This window comes from Miniopterus natalensis, chromosome 20 (genome assembly GCF_054644295.1).
Source record: "Miniopterus natalensis isolate mMinNat1 chromosome 20, mMinNat1.hap1, whole genome shotgun sequence".
NCBI lineage: Eukaryota > Metazoa > Chordata > Mammalia > Chiroptera > Miniopteridae > Miniopterus > Miniopterus natalensis.
In genome coordinates, this window is record NC_142100.1 from 1,151,921 (window position 1) to 1,165,336 (window position 13,416).

Here is a 13,416-nt window from a genome sequence, read left to right on the forward strand (position 1 = left end):
GGGTGCCCACTGGCCCTGGGAGAGTCTGTGGCACCTGTGTGTGTCAGCGCATGTGTGGACGCCTGCTCCCTGGGAGAGTCTGTGGCACCTGTGTGTGTCAGCACAGCCGCTGCCCACTGGCCTCGCCTTTGAGCACAGGAGACACCATGCGCACTGTGCTGGGAAAACCCCCTCAGAGCTGTTTTTGTTGTTAATCTTCATCCAAGAATATTTTTAAAAAATTTTGTTTTTTACTCCTTACCTGAGGATTTTTTCCATTGAGTTTTTAGAGAGAGTGGAAGGGAAGTAGGAGGGAGAGAGAGAGACATCGATGGGTTGCCTCCCTCGCGCAGCCCAGGTAGGTGCCCTTGCCCGGGAATTGAACCTACAGCTTCAGTCTGCAGGCCGGTGCTCTAACCACTGAGCACACTGGCCGGGTCCTGAGGATATTTTCCCATTGATTTTTAGAGAGAGTGGAAGGGAGGAAGGGGTGGTACAGAGAGACAGACAGAGAAACATTGATGTGAGAGAGACACATCGATGGGTTGCCTCCTGCACACTAACCAGGGCCAGGGATTGAGCCTGCAAACCCAGGTACGTGCCCCTGCCCGGGAATTGAACAACTGACCCCTCTGTGCATGGGCTGACACTAACTACTGAGCAACACTGGCCAGGGCTTCCTTAGAATTTTTATGCATTCGCAAATTATTTGCTCAGATAATATTTTTTTGTGAGATAGGTAGAGACCTTAACAGTTGATTTTTTATTTTGCTGGATAAACAGGAGACTAGAGATATTATTAAGTGACTTAGATGAGGTTACTTCAGATGTCTATGGGAGAGTTGGGGCTAATGAGAATTAAGGCTGAATCACATATTTGGCATTTGAGGATGCAGTGTTGCCAGGGTGACCGTCTTGCTTGGGTTTCAGCCCTGGAAGCCCCACATCTGGGATCACCCTCAGTCCTGGATGAGCTGGGATGGATGGTTGGTCACCTTGGTATTGCCAGTCTACCCAAACCCAATTCTTCCTCTGTCCAAATATTTGGGTGTATTTAGGAGGAACCCACTGAACATTTGAAGTAATACACTGTATTGGAATGAAGTATACATAAGATTAAATGGAAAGGAAATTTAATGCTTGGAGATAATAAATGATGATGGCAGAGATTTCCCCCATGTATACAAGCTACATTAAAGAATTGGCAGATGAAACATGTTTTAATGTGAAAAGTTAATGCAAAAATATGACTCAGAAGCAGGAGTTGCTGGTGTCAGAGTAGTAACAATCAAATTCTCTTTAAAGAAGACTGGATTGTAAGGCCCCGTCAGAATGGAAAGGACCTATACAAATAAGGAACTGTGAGTGTTGGAGAATGGTGAGCTTATGCATATTCAGAATAGAAAAAGGGATGGACCTGGAAGCTGGAATCCGGAAGGTTTGCTATTAAATCAGAAAAAAAAGTGAATGAATAATGAATGTCCTGATGAACTCCTAGCCCATGTGCTTGCATGGAGAATGGCTCCTGCAGGACCCCTCTTTGTCTGTGACAGGTCTACTAAATAAGCGGAAATGGCAGGTATTAATTTATCTTGACCCTGCCCACCTCTTTGTTTCTGCTCTCTCCTATTTTGCAAAGTACTCAAGATGCAACGTAATTGGCCAAGGAGCTCTCCAGAGATAGTGTTGCCACAAGATCATGGTCCACCTGGGAGGCAGTGGGAGCAGCAGGACTTGGTGCCCCTTAGGATTGGCTGGGATGCAGGCCCAGTACAGTGGATCCTCACTTAATGTTGTTGATAGATTCCCCAACTTTAAGTGAAGGACAATGAAACCAGTTTTACCACAGGCTAATTGATATAAAGGAGAGTTAATTTCCTGGGGCTATAATGAAACAGTGTTGAAGGAAATGACACTTACGAGGACCTGCTATACTTGCTAAGCGAAGACTTGGTAGCCCCTGGGATGTGGTGTCCCGCTGAAATCAGGATGCCTGGGTTTGAATCCTGGCTCTGCCACTCATGGGCAGTCTCACTTTGGGCCAGATCATGAACCCTCTCTTGGTCTTCTCATTGGTCAGTGAGACCATTCTGTGAAAGACTTTGGATCAGCAACCACAGGTGTTTTCTGGAGCTGGCTGGACATGCTGCCTCTCAGATCTCACCCCAGACTTCCTGCAGCAGAACCTGCATTTTTAATGTGCCCTGCTGGGTGATTTGCAGGCAGTTCCCAGTTTGAGAAGCTCAGGTATAAAAGTACTTGGAATGGTGCCAGATGAGAATTGTTTTCTTCCCTCACCTCTCCCTCCTCCCCTCCTCCCTTTCCCCTCCTCCCCTCCTTGTTATTTGAAGGACTTACCTTTGTAGGTAAGACAGTGATCTAACTGGCAGCTTTTGGCAGTTTGGTGCCGCCTCCCCTTTTCATTTTGCCCTTTGGGGAGTAGTGTCATGTGGAGGTCAGAAAGGACAGGTTTGTGTGGATCCTGGGTCTGGATGGAAAACAGACCACAGAAGCCCAAGATCATCAAGCACAGGGTGCTTCCCACACCCGCCTGCCAGATCTTGGGGCAGCACGTGAGTCAGCAGCCTCATGCTGCCACAGGGAGAAGACAGAACAGAGTGTCAGTGGGGTGCAGTGGAGCCCCGAGGCCCTCCATCCCATGGCATTGTCTGAACACTGGCAGAGGCCTTTTCTGGCTCTTCACTGTGGAGGAAGGTGGACAGCTGGCACAGCCCTGAGCTTGGTCTTCCCCTTGAGTTAATCAAATAGAAATCAGAATTATGAGGATAAGATAAAAATACCGGGTTGGAATTCTTTAACCTAGAGAAAGAAGGAAAGTTGACGAGCAGTTTGAGAGAGTCTTTAGGCACAGGGTGGACCCTCACATACTTGCTCTTTTATTCAGTAAAAGATGCAAAGAGATGTGTTTTGTTTAGAGGTGAAAATTAAGGAGGAGCTCTTTGGTAGTGAGGATTGTTGGACTCCAAGGGTGGAATGGCGGCAGTGTCGCCCAGAATCTCAGAAAGGCTCGGTGCTTTGTGAGAGAGGGAGAGACAGAACCATCAGTGATGAGGGCCGTTGATCGGCTGCCTGCTGCACGCCCCCTGCTGGGGATGGAGCCCACAACCCGGGCGTGTGCCCTGACTGGGGATCGAACCACAATCTCCTGGATCCTAGGTCAATGCTCAGCCCCTGAGCCACACCTGCCGGGCTAAAGTTGGTCTTTCCTGCTTGCTGTCCAGCACGCCCTGCACAGCCTGGCCTGTAGATTTGGTACATTCTCCTAGAAGGTCAGCTTGCGAGAGTGGAAAGACAACTGGACATGGAATTGGAGGGACCGTCGTAGTTTTAGCACTTACGAGCAGTATGACCTTGGGCTAGTCATGAACTTCTTGAGTCTTAGTTTTTGTTATCGCTTAAATTATTCACTCAGTCCCCTACTGGTTCATTTATTTCACTTTTTTATTCATTTTTGGAACACATTCATTTACTCACTCTGTGGTTTATAATGATACTTATTCATTCCAGAAATCTTACTGAGCACCTGCTATGTTCCAGGTACACTGAAGGAGGCAAAGGTGTGAATAACTCACAGAGTTTTTAGAGATGAAGAGATATAATGTAAACAAAACAGTATTGTGTACTGAAAAATGTTACCCTAATGTGAGGAGGTACTTCCTCGTGGGTTGTCAGTTTATGGGGTCTGGGGCTGGAGTGACTGAGGCCCCTTTGTGAGAAGCCAGGCCTTTGCTACATGTAACTTCTGACCCTAATATCCATTCTTGGCCAGGAGAATGGAAGGGAGAAAGCACCACTCTGTCTTTTCCCACTCACATTATCTGTGCACTTGCAACCTGCTGAATTTATGAAGCTGCTCTTCTGGTAATTTCTTGCTGCGTGTTTGGGAGTCAGGAACACATGCTGTTTACACATGTGTTTGTAATAGGGCTTCTTCCACTGTGACCGGGTATTGGCAGAGGCCCTCTTTGTGCCCTTGTGGCCTTGGCATCTAGTAAGTATTAATGACTTGTGTGCTCACAGTCCCCTGGCGTGCACCTGTGTAGCTCATGGTTTGCAGGGTTCTGCATAAACACTTTCATGCTGACTTTGTGTCTGAAGGCTGTGCCTTTTATATCTGGCCCTGGCACAGTGCCTGGCTAACGTAAAACCCACAAGACATGCTTGCTATCGAACCTCTGGAGGTGAAGGCAGTATAGTTTCTGGAATTAGTCTAGTGGTGTCTATTTTTCTTGGAATTCACTTGTCATTTTCCTTTAATACCTACCCCAATTCTAACGAGGTGATTATTAATATTATATTCATCTATCAGGCTTGTGTTTAACGCATTGATTGCATTCATTACATTTCATGTTGCACAGGTAGTAAGGTCTAGGTGTAAAAAATACCGAATAATGTCCATCTGCCATCCGTTGCCTGAGGTGTAATGGCTTTCAGATTGGTGTCTTGGAGGCAGGCAGCCAGGGCTGGAACCCCACAGCGCTACTTACCACCTGTGTACTTTGTCAGGTGACTAATCTCGTAAGCCCCTGTGGTCTTCTCTGAAGATGATTTTCACAGTAGCGTTTCCCACGTAGGGTTGTGGTGTGAGCTACCTGAGCTCATTTATTTAAATAGGGGACAGTGTTCGGCGCCTACTGAGCACTCAGCCCTTAGGTTTTATCACGTGGCTGCTGGACAGCTGGGACTCTGGAAGCAGAGCAAAGTAAGATTTGGCATGAGCATAGGTCCTGCTGCAGCTCTGCACTCAGACCCCGGGAGAACAGGATCAGAGCAAGAGTGCAGGGTGAGGCTCTGGTTCCCACATTACGTGCTAACCTCTGGCATGTTTGGTCTCAGCATTCTGTCTTTTCTACCTCTTGGGCTACTCTGGAGGCCCACAGGATTTTTTCTGTCTTCTGGAGTGCTGTAAGAACAGAACTTCCCAGCAGAGGGGTGAGAAATTAGATTACCTTTTGGGGACATTTCAACAAATGGCAAAACAAATTCTCAATTCTTTCCCCTCAGACAACCACATTCTGTCCTTCTCTGGATGCAATTTATTAAACACTTAACTCAGCCTGGACAGGAGGTTACGTTGTTTCCATTTGTGTGTTTTCCTCTCCAGAGACTTTTCTTTGCCTCCGAAAAGAGGCCTGTGTCTTCTTGGCGGCAGTGGCTGCCCCGCTCCCATGCTTTCTGCCCCCATGTGCTGAGGACAGACAGAGGTGCCCTTTTCTCCTTTGTGGGTTATTTTGTCACATCCAGGGACTATTGGGAGACCATGTTCAGGATCTAGGACAGGACTGAGGCAGGATGTTTGAAGGGGATAGATCTTTCTGCCACATTTCTCACCAACTCTTTTCTTTTATTCTCCCCTCTTCCGTATTCCAGGTGTATGTGTCTTACGACTATGGAAAATCGTTTCAGAAAATTTCAGAGAAGTTCAACTTCGGTGTGGGAAATGGCAGCGTAGCAGTGATTGCCCAGTTCTACCACAGTCCCGTGGACAACAGGCGGGTGAGGAGACAGCGCCCCACCTGTGGGGACTTCATGGGTTGTGTTTTGGGAGAAGGTTGTGCTCAGGGGGCCTGGGCGATGGACCACTTTGTCATCATTGTATCATGACTGGTGGCTTTTTCTGTTAACCTGGAAGTTTGTGACAGAGCACAGTGCACAGGGTAGAGCTATACATAACCAAGCAGGCCAAGTGCGGGCCAGGCAGGACTTCTAGACAAAATACGGTAGGTGAGAGCACAGAAAATCTGCCAGCTAATAAACTGGGTGACTTATAAGTGGCAAAAGTGTTACCCAGTCCCCAGCCTTCTCTTGCAGTCTAATCAAGGTTTTCCAGAGGAGCTGCTGAGTTCTTCGTGCTCCTGGCACCACCAGTGTGTGAGTACGCGTGCCTGTGAGTGAGTGTGCACCCTTCTCCCTCCAACCTGTGCTGGTGCAGAGGACACCGAGGCGGTAGATGTTGCTGTGTCTGCCAGCTGGCTGGCCTGGGGCTTGTTTCTGCAGGAAGACCCCCCACTCCCCACTCCCAGGGTGACTGGGAGGAAGTTACCCTGGGCCCCGAGAGAGGCAGGAAGAGGGCAGAGGTGCAGCAGGCAGTCCTCTGCAGGGTGCTCCTGCCTGTGTGGGAGTATTGGCTCCAGTGGGAGGTGTATTTGCTGCTTTCGTCCCCACTCTCAAGATCCCTAGCTCATTTCTAAGGTAGGATGGCTGCTTCTAAGGATGCTGAAAACTCCGTAGTAGGAAAAGCTTTCCGAGGGAAGGGAACCTGCTTCTCTTTGCTCACCCAGAAAGGGACAAGAGAGGGAGATCCACAGGTATCCCCCAGTGTCGACTCTTCTGGTTGCCTGTGGTCTGTTAGCAGAGGTTATATTAAAAATATTTAGCTACTGGACTGGCACTGATAAATCAGACCCATCTGATTTGGGAGCTGGGTCCTAAAGGCCACCTTGCTGGGTGGGCATTAACCTTTCAGTTGCTGGATTTGGGGGAGGCTTGGGGAGGAGGCCAGGCCACTGGGGCTTTGGGAGCACCACACAAGTTTCAGGGAAGTAGGTACAGAGCAGGTTTTTTAACAACTGAAACAGTCATTGCTGGTACATTGTGGTTAAACGTCAGCCCTGCTTAATCTCAGAGTGGAGTCGCCACTGGGAACACACTGTCCTCTCACCTCACTGAAGGTGACAGTACAGCTCCCCACCCCCTGTGGCCAGACAGGCCTGGCACTTGGGACTCACAGTACCTCTTGTGAGGTGAGGAGCCCTGCCAGGGTCCCACTGCTTGCTGCACCACATCTCCCCGTGGATAGATCTGTGTGCCCCCTGCTTCCCAGGAATCGAATAGCACTTGGATCACTTGTCTGTCAGATGGTACCTGCCTGCTGTTATTTTTTTTTTTGATCCTTACCGAGGATATTTTTTCCATTGCTTTTCAGAAAGAGAGGGGGGGGAGGGGAGAGAGAGAGAGAGACAGAGACAGAGAGACAGAGAAACATCGATGTAAGAGAGACACATAGATTGGTTGCCTCCTGCATGCACCCTGGCTGGGGCAGGAGCCTGCAACTGAGGTATGTCCCTTTGGCTGGAGTGGAACCCGGGACCTTCAGTCTGCGGGCCAACACTCTGTCCACTGAGCCGCACCGGCTAGGGCTGCTGCACATCCCATAGCTAACCCTTGCTTAGGCTGTGGACTTGACTGCACCTCGCTGTTTCTGTGGAATCCTCCTTCACCTCCACCTGTCCCGTCTGCACTCCCACCAGGGGCACAGGTGTCCATAGCAGGGCTCATCTTTGTCCTTGTTGTGAGCTGTGGTGAGGCTGCTGAGCCTGCATGTCCAAGTAGTCAGAAGTCAGGAAGGATGGTGCTATGGGCTTTTTTTGGGGGGGGGGGAATTGGTGCAGGGGTTAGGTAAGGATTAGGTCTGGAGAAGGGGCAGGGCAGGGCCCATGATGTTGGAGTGAGGGAGAAACCGGCGGTGCTGCGAGGCGAGAGGGAGCAGCCGGCAGCACTGAGAGGCCGGAGGCGCAGCTCCATTTCTCTCAGTTGAGCTGGACGTGCTGGGGAGCTGCTGGGGAGCATGACGGGGGGCTATCTTCCTGGAGAACTTAGTGACATGGGACATGGGCCTGGTGCAGGCTGCAGCTTTGTCTGTGGAGTTTCCAGTTCCCCAGATGAGACTGTTCCCCTCCCCAGACTTCTCAGGAAGGAAATGATGACTCTTATTGTGCTGATTAGTTTTGTTACTGTGGCTTCTGTCCCTTGGAAGGCAGTGTGCTCCACCAGACCTACCACTTCCTGAGAAAAGTCGCACAAGGCTGGTGCTGTGTGTCAGCAGCTCACCTGTGTGACGTGAGGTGGGCAGTCACGGAGCAAGATTTGAAATGGTTGAAAGGACCGTTGGCATCTGCTCTGAAAGGTTCCACTGTCACCAACGGGCCATGTGGAAGTTGGGGGAGGGGTGCCTGTGGAGGGGAGGGCGGTGCTGGTTAGGAGCAGCTCTGTGCTGAGGGAGGGGTGGTGTGGCCTGTGAGTGTGTGGGTCTGTTTTTGCGTTAGACTGCATGCCCACTTCCTCCTCCATCTCTGTGCTGCCTCAGGAACCAGGTGCAGTGCCGGCCACCTGGCAGGTCCACCAGCCTCATAGCACAGCCAGGCTGTGTCTAAATTTACTCTTTTAAAAAGGTTACTGAATGTGCAAGTTGGGCATTGCGCCTCACAGTGGGAGAGCTTGCCCTAGGCAAAGGGTCAGGCAGCACCCCCCCCCGGGCTCCTGCCACCTTGGGGTGTGCTCCTTTGCCACTGCTGCCCACCCTCCTTCCACTGCACTGTGCTCTCTGCACTCAGACGGGAGAGAGCCCCTTATGCTAACGTGGAGATAAATTCCATTGCTTATTTTGCTCTCCGTCCAGAGGTATTTGTACATTCAGAGGAGACAGCTTTAGGCTAATGGATGAAGCTCGTCTGGAATCCTGTGTGTGCACCCGGGGCTGGAGAGATGGGTGTGAGGACACCGGACCTGTGTCGTTCAGAAAGCACCTTGTAGATGAGGTCTGCTGCCAGAGCTGTGGGCAGTGTGAGTGGACTTGACAGCCGGGAAAGTACAGGAGCTTAAAGCCGAGCAGATAGGCTGTGGCTTTGTCCTGTGTGTATGGGAGACGTGGCTACATCCTGCGCTGAAGCACCCCCCTGAGTGATGAGTGGAACTGCAGGCTAGAGCTGGGGAGCGGGGTGAGGACAGCGGAGAAGTAAAGGCCTTACGGGTGTTTAGGGTAGAATGGATGCTTCAAGCAGGGCGCGGCTGCAGGGTCTGGAGCAGGGTTGGTGGGAGTGTCCTGGGGGAGGAGAAGGCCTGGTAGAGTCTTCCGGGTCCAGTGTGTGGTTCCTGCGCAGGCCGCGTAGAGATCGCTGCTCAGCGTGGAGGTGTGCGCCGGGTGCCACATGACCTTAATCAGGCTCCTGTCTGAAGATGGAGGAGTTTGCTTTTTGCTTTGAAGACTGTAGGGAACCGGAGGAGTCTTTGAGTAGGGGAGTTACTATGAATAATGCCTCTTAGGGAAACCCGCGTCCTAGAAATATAGAGGATGCATGGAACGGAAAGGTTAGGGTGGAGTCAGAATGGGAACCGTTATGGCGATGCAGGCAAGAAGTACCCTAGTTCCTCGGCCAAGCCTAGTTCCACCCTAAGCATTTCACACCTGCCAGGCCTTGGAAGACATGAGGACGAACAAACCAGGGCTTTGTCCCGGTTTTGCCTTCTGTAGGGCTCTGGGCTATCCTGTAGCACTAAAGACTCGGATTGTGAAAAAGATTCTGAAGGCAACCATGAGAGGGTAGGTTGCTGGTGAACGTGGGGGCCAGGGGAAGGCAGCGGAGTAAAAGCCCAGCTCTAGTCGTGAGTACCGGGGCTGGGAGGAGGTGCGGGGGGACTAGGTGTGGCAGGAAGGTGTCGGCATGGTGAGGCATCTGGGCGCAGCGAGGTGTCGGGGCGCGAGGGTGAAGACGGAGACGCTGAGAAGATAAAGGAGGCGCGACCCAGGGACCCTGGGAAGCCCGGTCAGGCTGCCAAATGAAGCCAGGGACGCTTGCTCTCGGAGGCGCTTGTTGAAGCTGTGTAGAAGGGTGAACAGAGTTATCAGCTGGGATGGAAGTGTGATGGGGTTACGTGAGCGTGAGCGTGAGCACAGGGAGTGGACCAAAGCAAAAGAGCCAGCAAAGGAGTTAAGGACAGAGATGGCTGAGATGGGACACTGTTGCAGGAGGTAAGAGAAGAGAGTTTCCAGTAAAAGGAGTGAATTAAGAGAGAAGGCATATAAATGAGCCCAACAGTACAATGTAAGATATATGCATTAGATTCAGGAGGTGTTGCCTTTTGGATGGGAGAAAAGAGGTAAGGGCTGATGAGCTGTTAGGAGACGTGCTTTGAGCCAGCCAGACGTTGATATGAATGCTGCCCACTCATGCGTCACCTTGGGCAGTTAACCTCTCTGAGCTCCAGGGACCCCATTAGTAAAAGAGGGTGTAGTAAGAATATCTAAAGCCTTGGATTGCTGTGAGAGGTAATGCACTAAATGAGACAAGCATGCAAAACTGCTAGCTCAGTGCCTGGCACAAAGTCACGGCTCTTGCAGTATGTTGGCTCTATGACTGGATGCACGATTTGTAGATTGTGAAACATGAAACTGCAAGAAGCCACGGGATAGATTTCTTTTCAAACTTAGAGCACTCCTTACCTGAGGACCCAGAACAGTGTCAGAGCAGGACAGGCAAAGTTATTTCTAGGGAACACTTTTATGCAAAAAGTTATGATGGCACTCATAGGGTCATAACTGTTTTTATGACATTATGTTTGCTTAGAGTAGTTTTTACTTTCAGAACATTTACTGCCTTTAGAGGTAGTTCATTAGGCTTCTACAGAGACTGGAGTTTTATCTTAGATGCTGTGGAGGAAACACAAGGAGAGAAACCCATAAAACATCTTCCTGGGAAGTTTGCAGTCCAGATTTGGGGAGAGAGGGCAAAGGGAAAGGTGCAGGAACAAATGAAAGCAGCATGGGGACAAGTGTGAGGACTCCAGGCTGGGCATGCTCTGCAGCCTGGGAGCCACAGAAGGAGAGCGTTAGCATGATTCCTTGGGGTTGTTGATTTCCAGAATTTCACAGACAGATGGGTCCCCCTGCTCTGGTTTCTGGTTCACAGCGTCCACTGAGCCCCCTGTCCTTCCAGGAGCAGGGCTGCCATCAGACCTCTGTGCACCCTGCCTGCTGCCACCTCGGCCTTTCCCTCAGGCCTCGACTGGCGTCAGGCCCATGTGTACTTTTCCCTCCTCTGTTCCCAAATTCAAGCTGCCCTGGACTTGGAACATTCTTTCCCTCTGAAAGTCTTGCCTGCCCTTTGTGGCCCAAATCTTAGATGGAGCCATTTCTTGTCTCGCAAACCTCACCAATCCGTAGTCTTTGCTTATAGGACACACTGCAGCCTCTCATTTAATCTCGTTTCCCCTGAGTTATAGTGAGCTGTGGACGCGTCTTTCCCCCACATGGATTCTAAGCTTCCGAAGAGGAAGGGTTCTGTGTTTTCACTGTGGCACCCCAGGGTCTGGCCCATGATTTATTAAATTGAGTCACCTCATTCCTTTCCCCTCAGAGACTCTTTGGGCCACAGTCATTCTCTGGTCAAATTTGTTCAAAGGCCTCACTCAGCTGTGCAGGAACAAAGTAAGGTGGGGCGCCTGCTGGACAGAGCCACTTCCCGCTGTGCCTCAGTGAGTTCTCAGTCCTAGTGGCAGCTGGGTTGTTAGAGTTTCCCCGTCACCTGGCATAGGGGCGAGAGGTGAAGCTAATTTTCCTGGAAGGGTGTTTCAGAGACAGACAGCAGTCCCATCTGCGTGCAGCCAGTCTGAAGGGCAGGACTTCCATGTCCCAGCTTTCGGTAGTCACCCTTTGATGATTCTCCAGGAAATGAGAATGGCTCAGCCATTTGAAAGAAAACTGAGCTTGACTAGCTTCGTTACCGGGTTAGCCGAGAGCACTGTCTGGGGCCCCACCAGCCCGTTCCGTACCCCTTCCTTTGCTGAGCCTTGCTGGGTGTGCTCCAGCATCTCCTCATTGTGGGGAGACAGTGAAACGCTGCGTGGAGGCCTGCAAGCGTGGCCCTGCGTTGGGCAGATCGGCCCTGCGTCCACAGGCCCTCAAACACTGTTGGAGGGCGCTGGGCAGCTCTGGCCGGGTTCTGCTCCGAGCTCATCTCCTTTCCCTTGCAGTACATCTTTGCAGACGCCTATGCCCAGTACCTCTGGATCACGTTTGACTTCTGCAACACCATCCAAGGCTTTTCCATCCCGTTCCGGGCAGCTGATCTCCTCCTGCATAGTAAGGCCTCCAACCTTCTCCTGGGCTTTGACAGGTCTCACCCCAACAAGCAGGTAAGAGAGTTTCCAGAACACAGTCAGGCGGGGCTCCTCCAGTTTCCCATTCTTCCCTCGGTCCGTGTGCTCTGTTTGTCCTTTGAGTGACCTCCCTCTGGCCCCTCCCTCCTTGGCTCCCAGGCTTAGCCTTTGTGGCTGTTTTACTTTCCATGGCTAAGGAAAAAGATACCCCAGCACTGTCAGTCTGCATCCGAGCCAGAGAACAACAGGTAGTACTTGGCAGCCCCATCGGTTAATGATGCTCTTTTGGGTGCAGGTGAACCTTTGTAAGTCTCAGAGAGAGCCGGGGAGAGAAAAGTCTGGAGTCTGAGCTCTGCTGGGACCTCCTGACACATTTCTGTTGTACCTTTTCTGTCCTCTGCTTTAAGCACACTGCTGTTGTCTACCGTTTATTTGAATTTACCATTGACATCAGTATGCTTCTTAGTGTACGTGTGCACATGACCGTAGTATAAATGTGTGTATTTTCCTCCCTTAATCCGAATTTGAAGAAGAGGCGAGCAGTGGGGAGAGAGCCAGAGCAGCAATTACATGTCAAGGTTAAACTTGCCAAGTCAAGGGGATTGGTCTGGCATAGTCCTCTGAAACCTGCTGATCTTGTAGGATTGGATTCGTGATGAGTTTTGAATGACTGCTCAGAATAACCTTGGAACATTTCTTTTTCTTTGCAGGTTGTTTAGCTAAAACATGATCTGTTTACCTCACACGCCTTAGGGAGTAACCTAGGTATGGGCAGGACCAGTTTGCCAGTGTAGGGGATTATTGCTGTTTTTGGGCTACCACTTCTTCATACATGGCTTCCAGGGCCAGAGGGACCCTCGGGCTGTGTCTGTGGAAGTTGAGGGGCTTTGGCAAGTTAATTACTTGTAGCTATACCCTGTATTCAGTTGGTCCCCCTTGGTCCTTTGTGATTTTGTACTTTGCCACTGTCCTCTCCATTCAGCTTTAAACACTGAGGCCATTGTGCGTTTTTAAGGACACTTTCCCAGGTGAGAAATACCAAGTATAATCCTTTTATTTTTACTATTATCCAAGGGCTCGTCTTGAGTAAAATATAATTTCTGATAATCTGTAAGTGGCAGACAAGTTACAATCATTTTTCCTTCCAGTTTCTGTTGAGATCTTAGTAACTATGGAGAGAAAGGCAAAGGTACAAGGCCTACTCCCCCTGCCTGCCCAGGTTGCACTAGGAGCCGCGGAGCTGGCTGGTGCTTCTGGTGCCTGTTCGGATGTGGGTTGTTTCTATGCGGTTTCAGTGGGGCCGGTGTTGGGCAGTGCCAGATAGATCCTGCCTGTCTTACATCACAGCCACTCTTGTCGCTTTGGTCTTTGCAGCTATGGAAGTCAGATGATTTTGGCCGGACCTGGATCATGATTCAGGAACATGTGAAGTCCTTCTCTTGGTAAGTCATGTCATCTAAGAAATTTGAGTTACATAATCTCTTCTTTTCAGTTCTAGCTCCTTCACCAAGGGCAACCTGCCCTCACCTGGAATGTGAAAGG

The 13,416-nt window shown here is 50.5% G+C and overlaps 1 protein-coding gene across 1 annotated transcript in view; it reads left to right on the forward strand.

Moving 5' to 3' along the window:
* Positions 1-13,416, forward strand: part of SORL1 (sortilin related receptor 1) — a 164,969-nt gene that overhangs the window by 16,784 nt on the left and 134,769 nt on the right. The window contains exons 3-5 of the mRNA XM_087828527.1: positions 5,371-5,496; positions 11,749-11,910; positions 13,249-13,316. Of these exons, the coding sequence (XP_087684653.1) occupies positions 5,371-5,496; positions 11,749-11,910; positions 13,249-13,316 (356 nt within the window). The remainder of the gene's footprint in view (positions 1-5,370; positions 5,497-11,748; positions 11,911-13,248; positions 13,317-13,416) is intronic.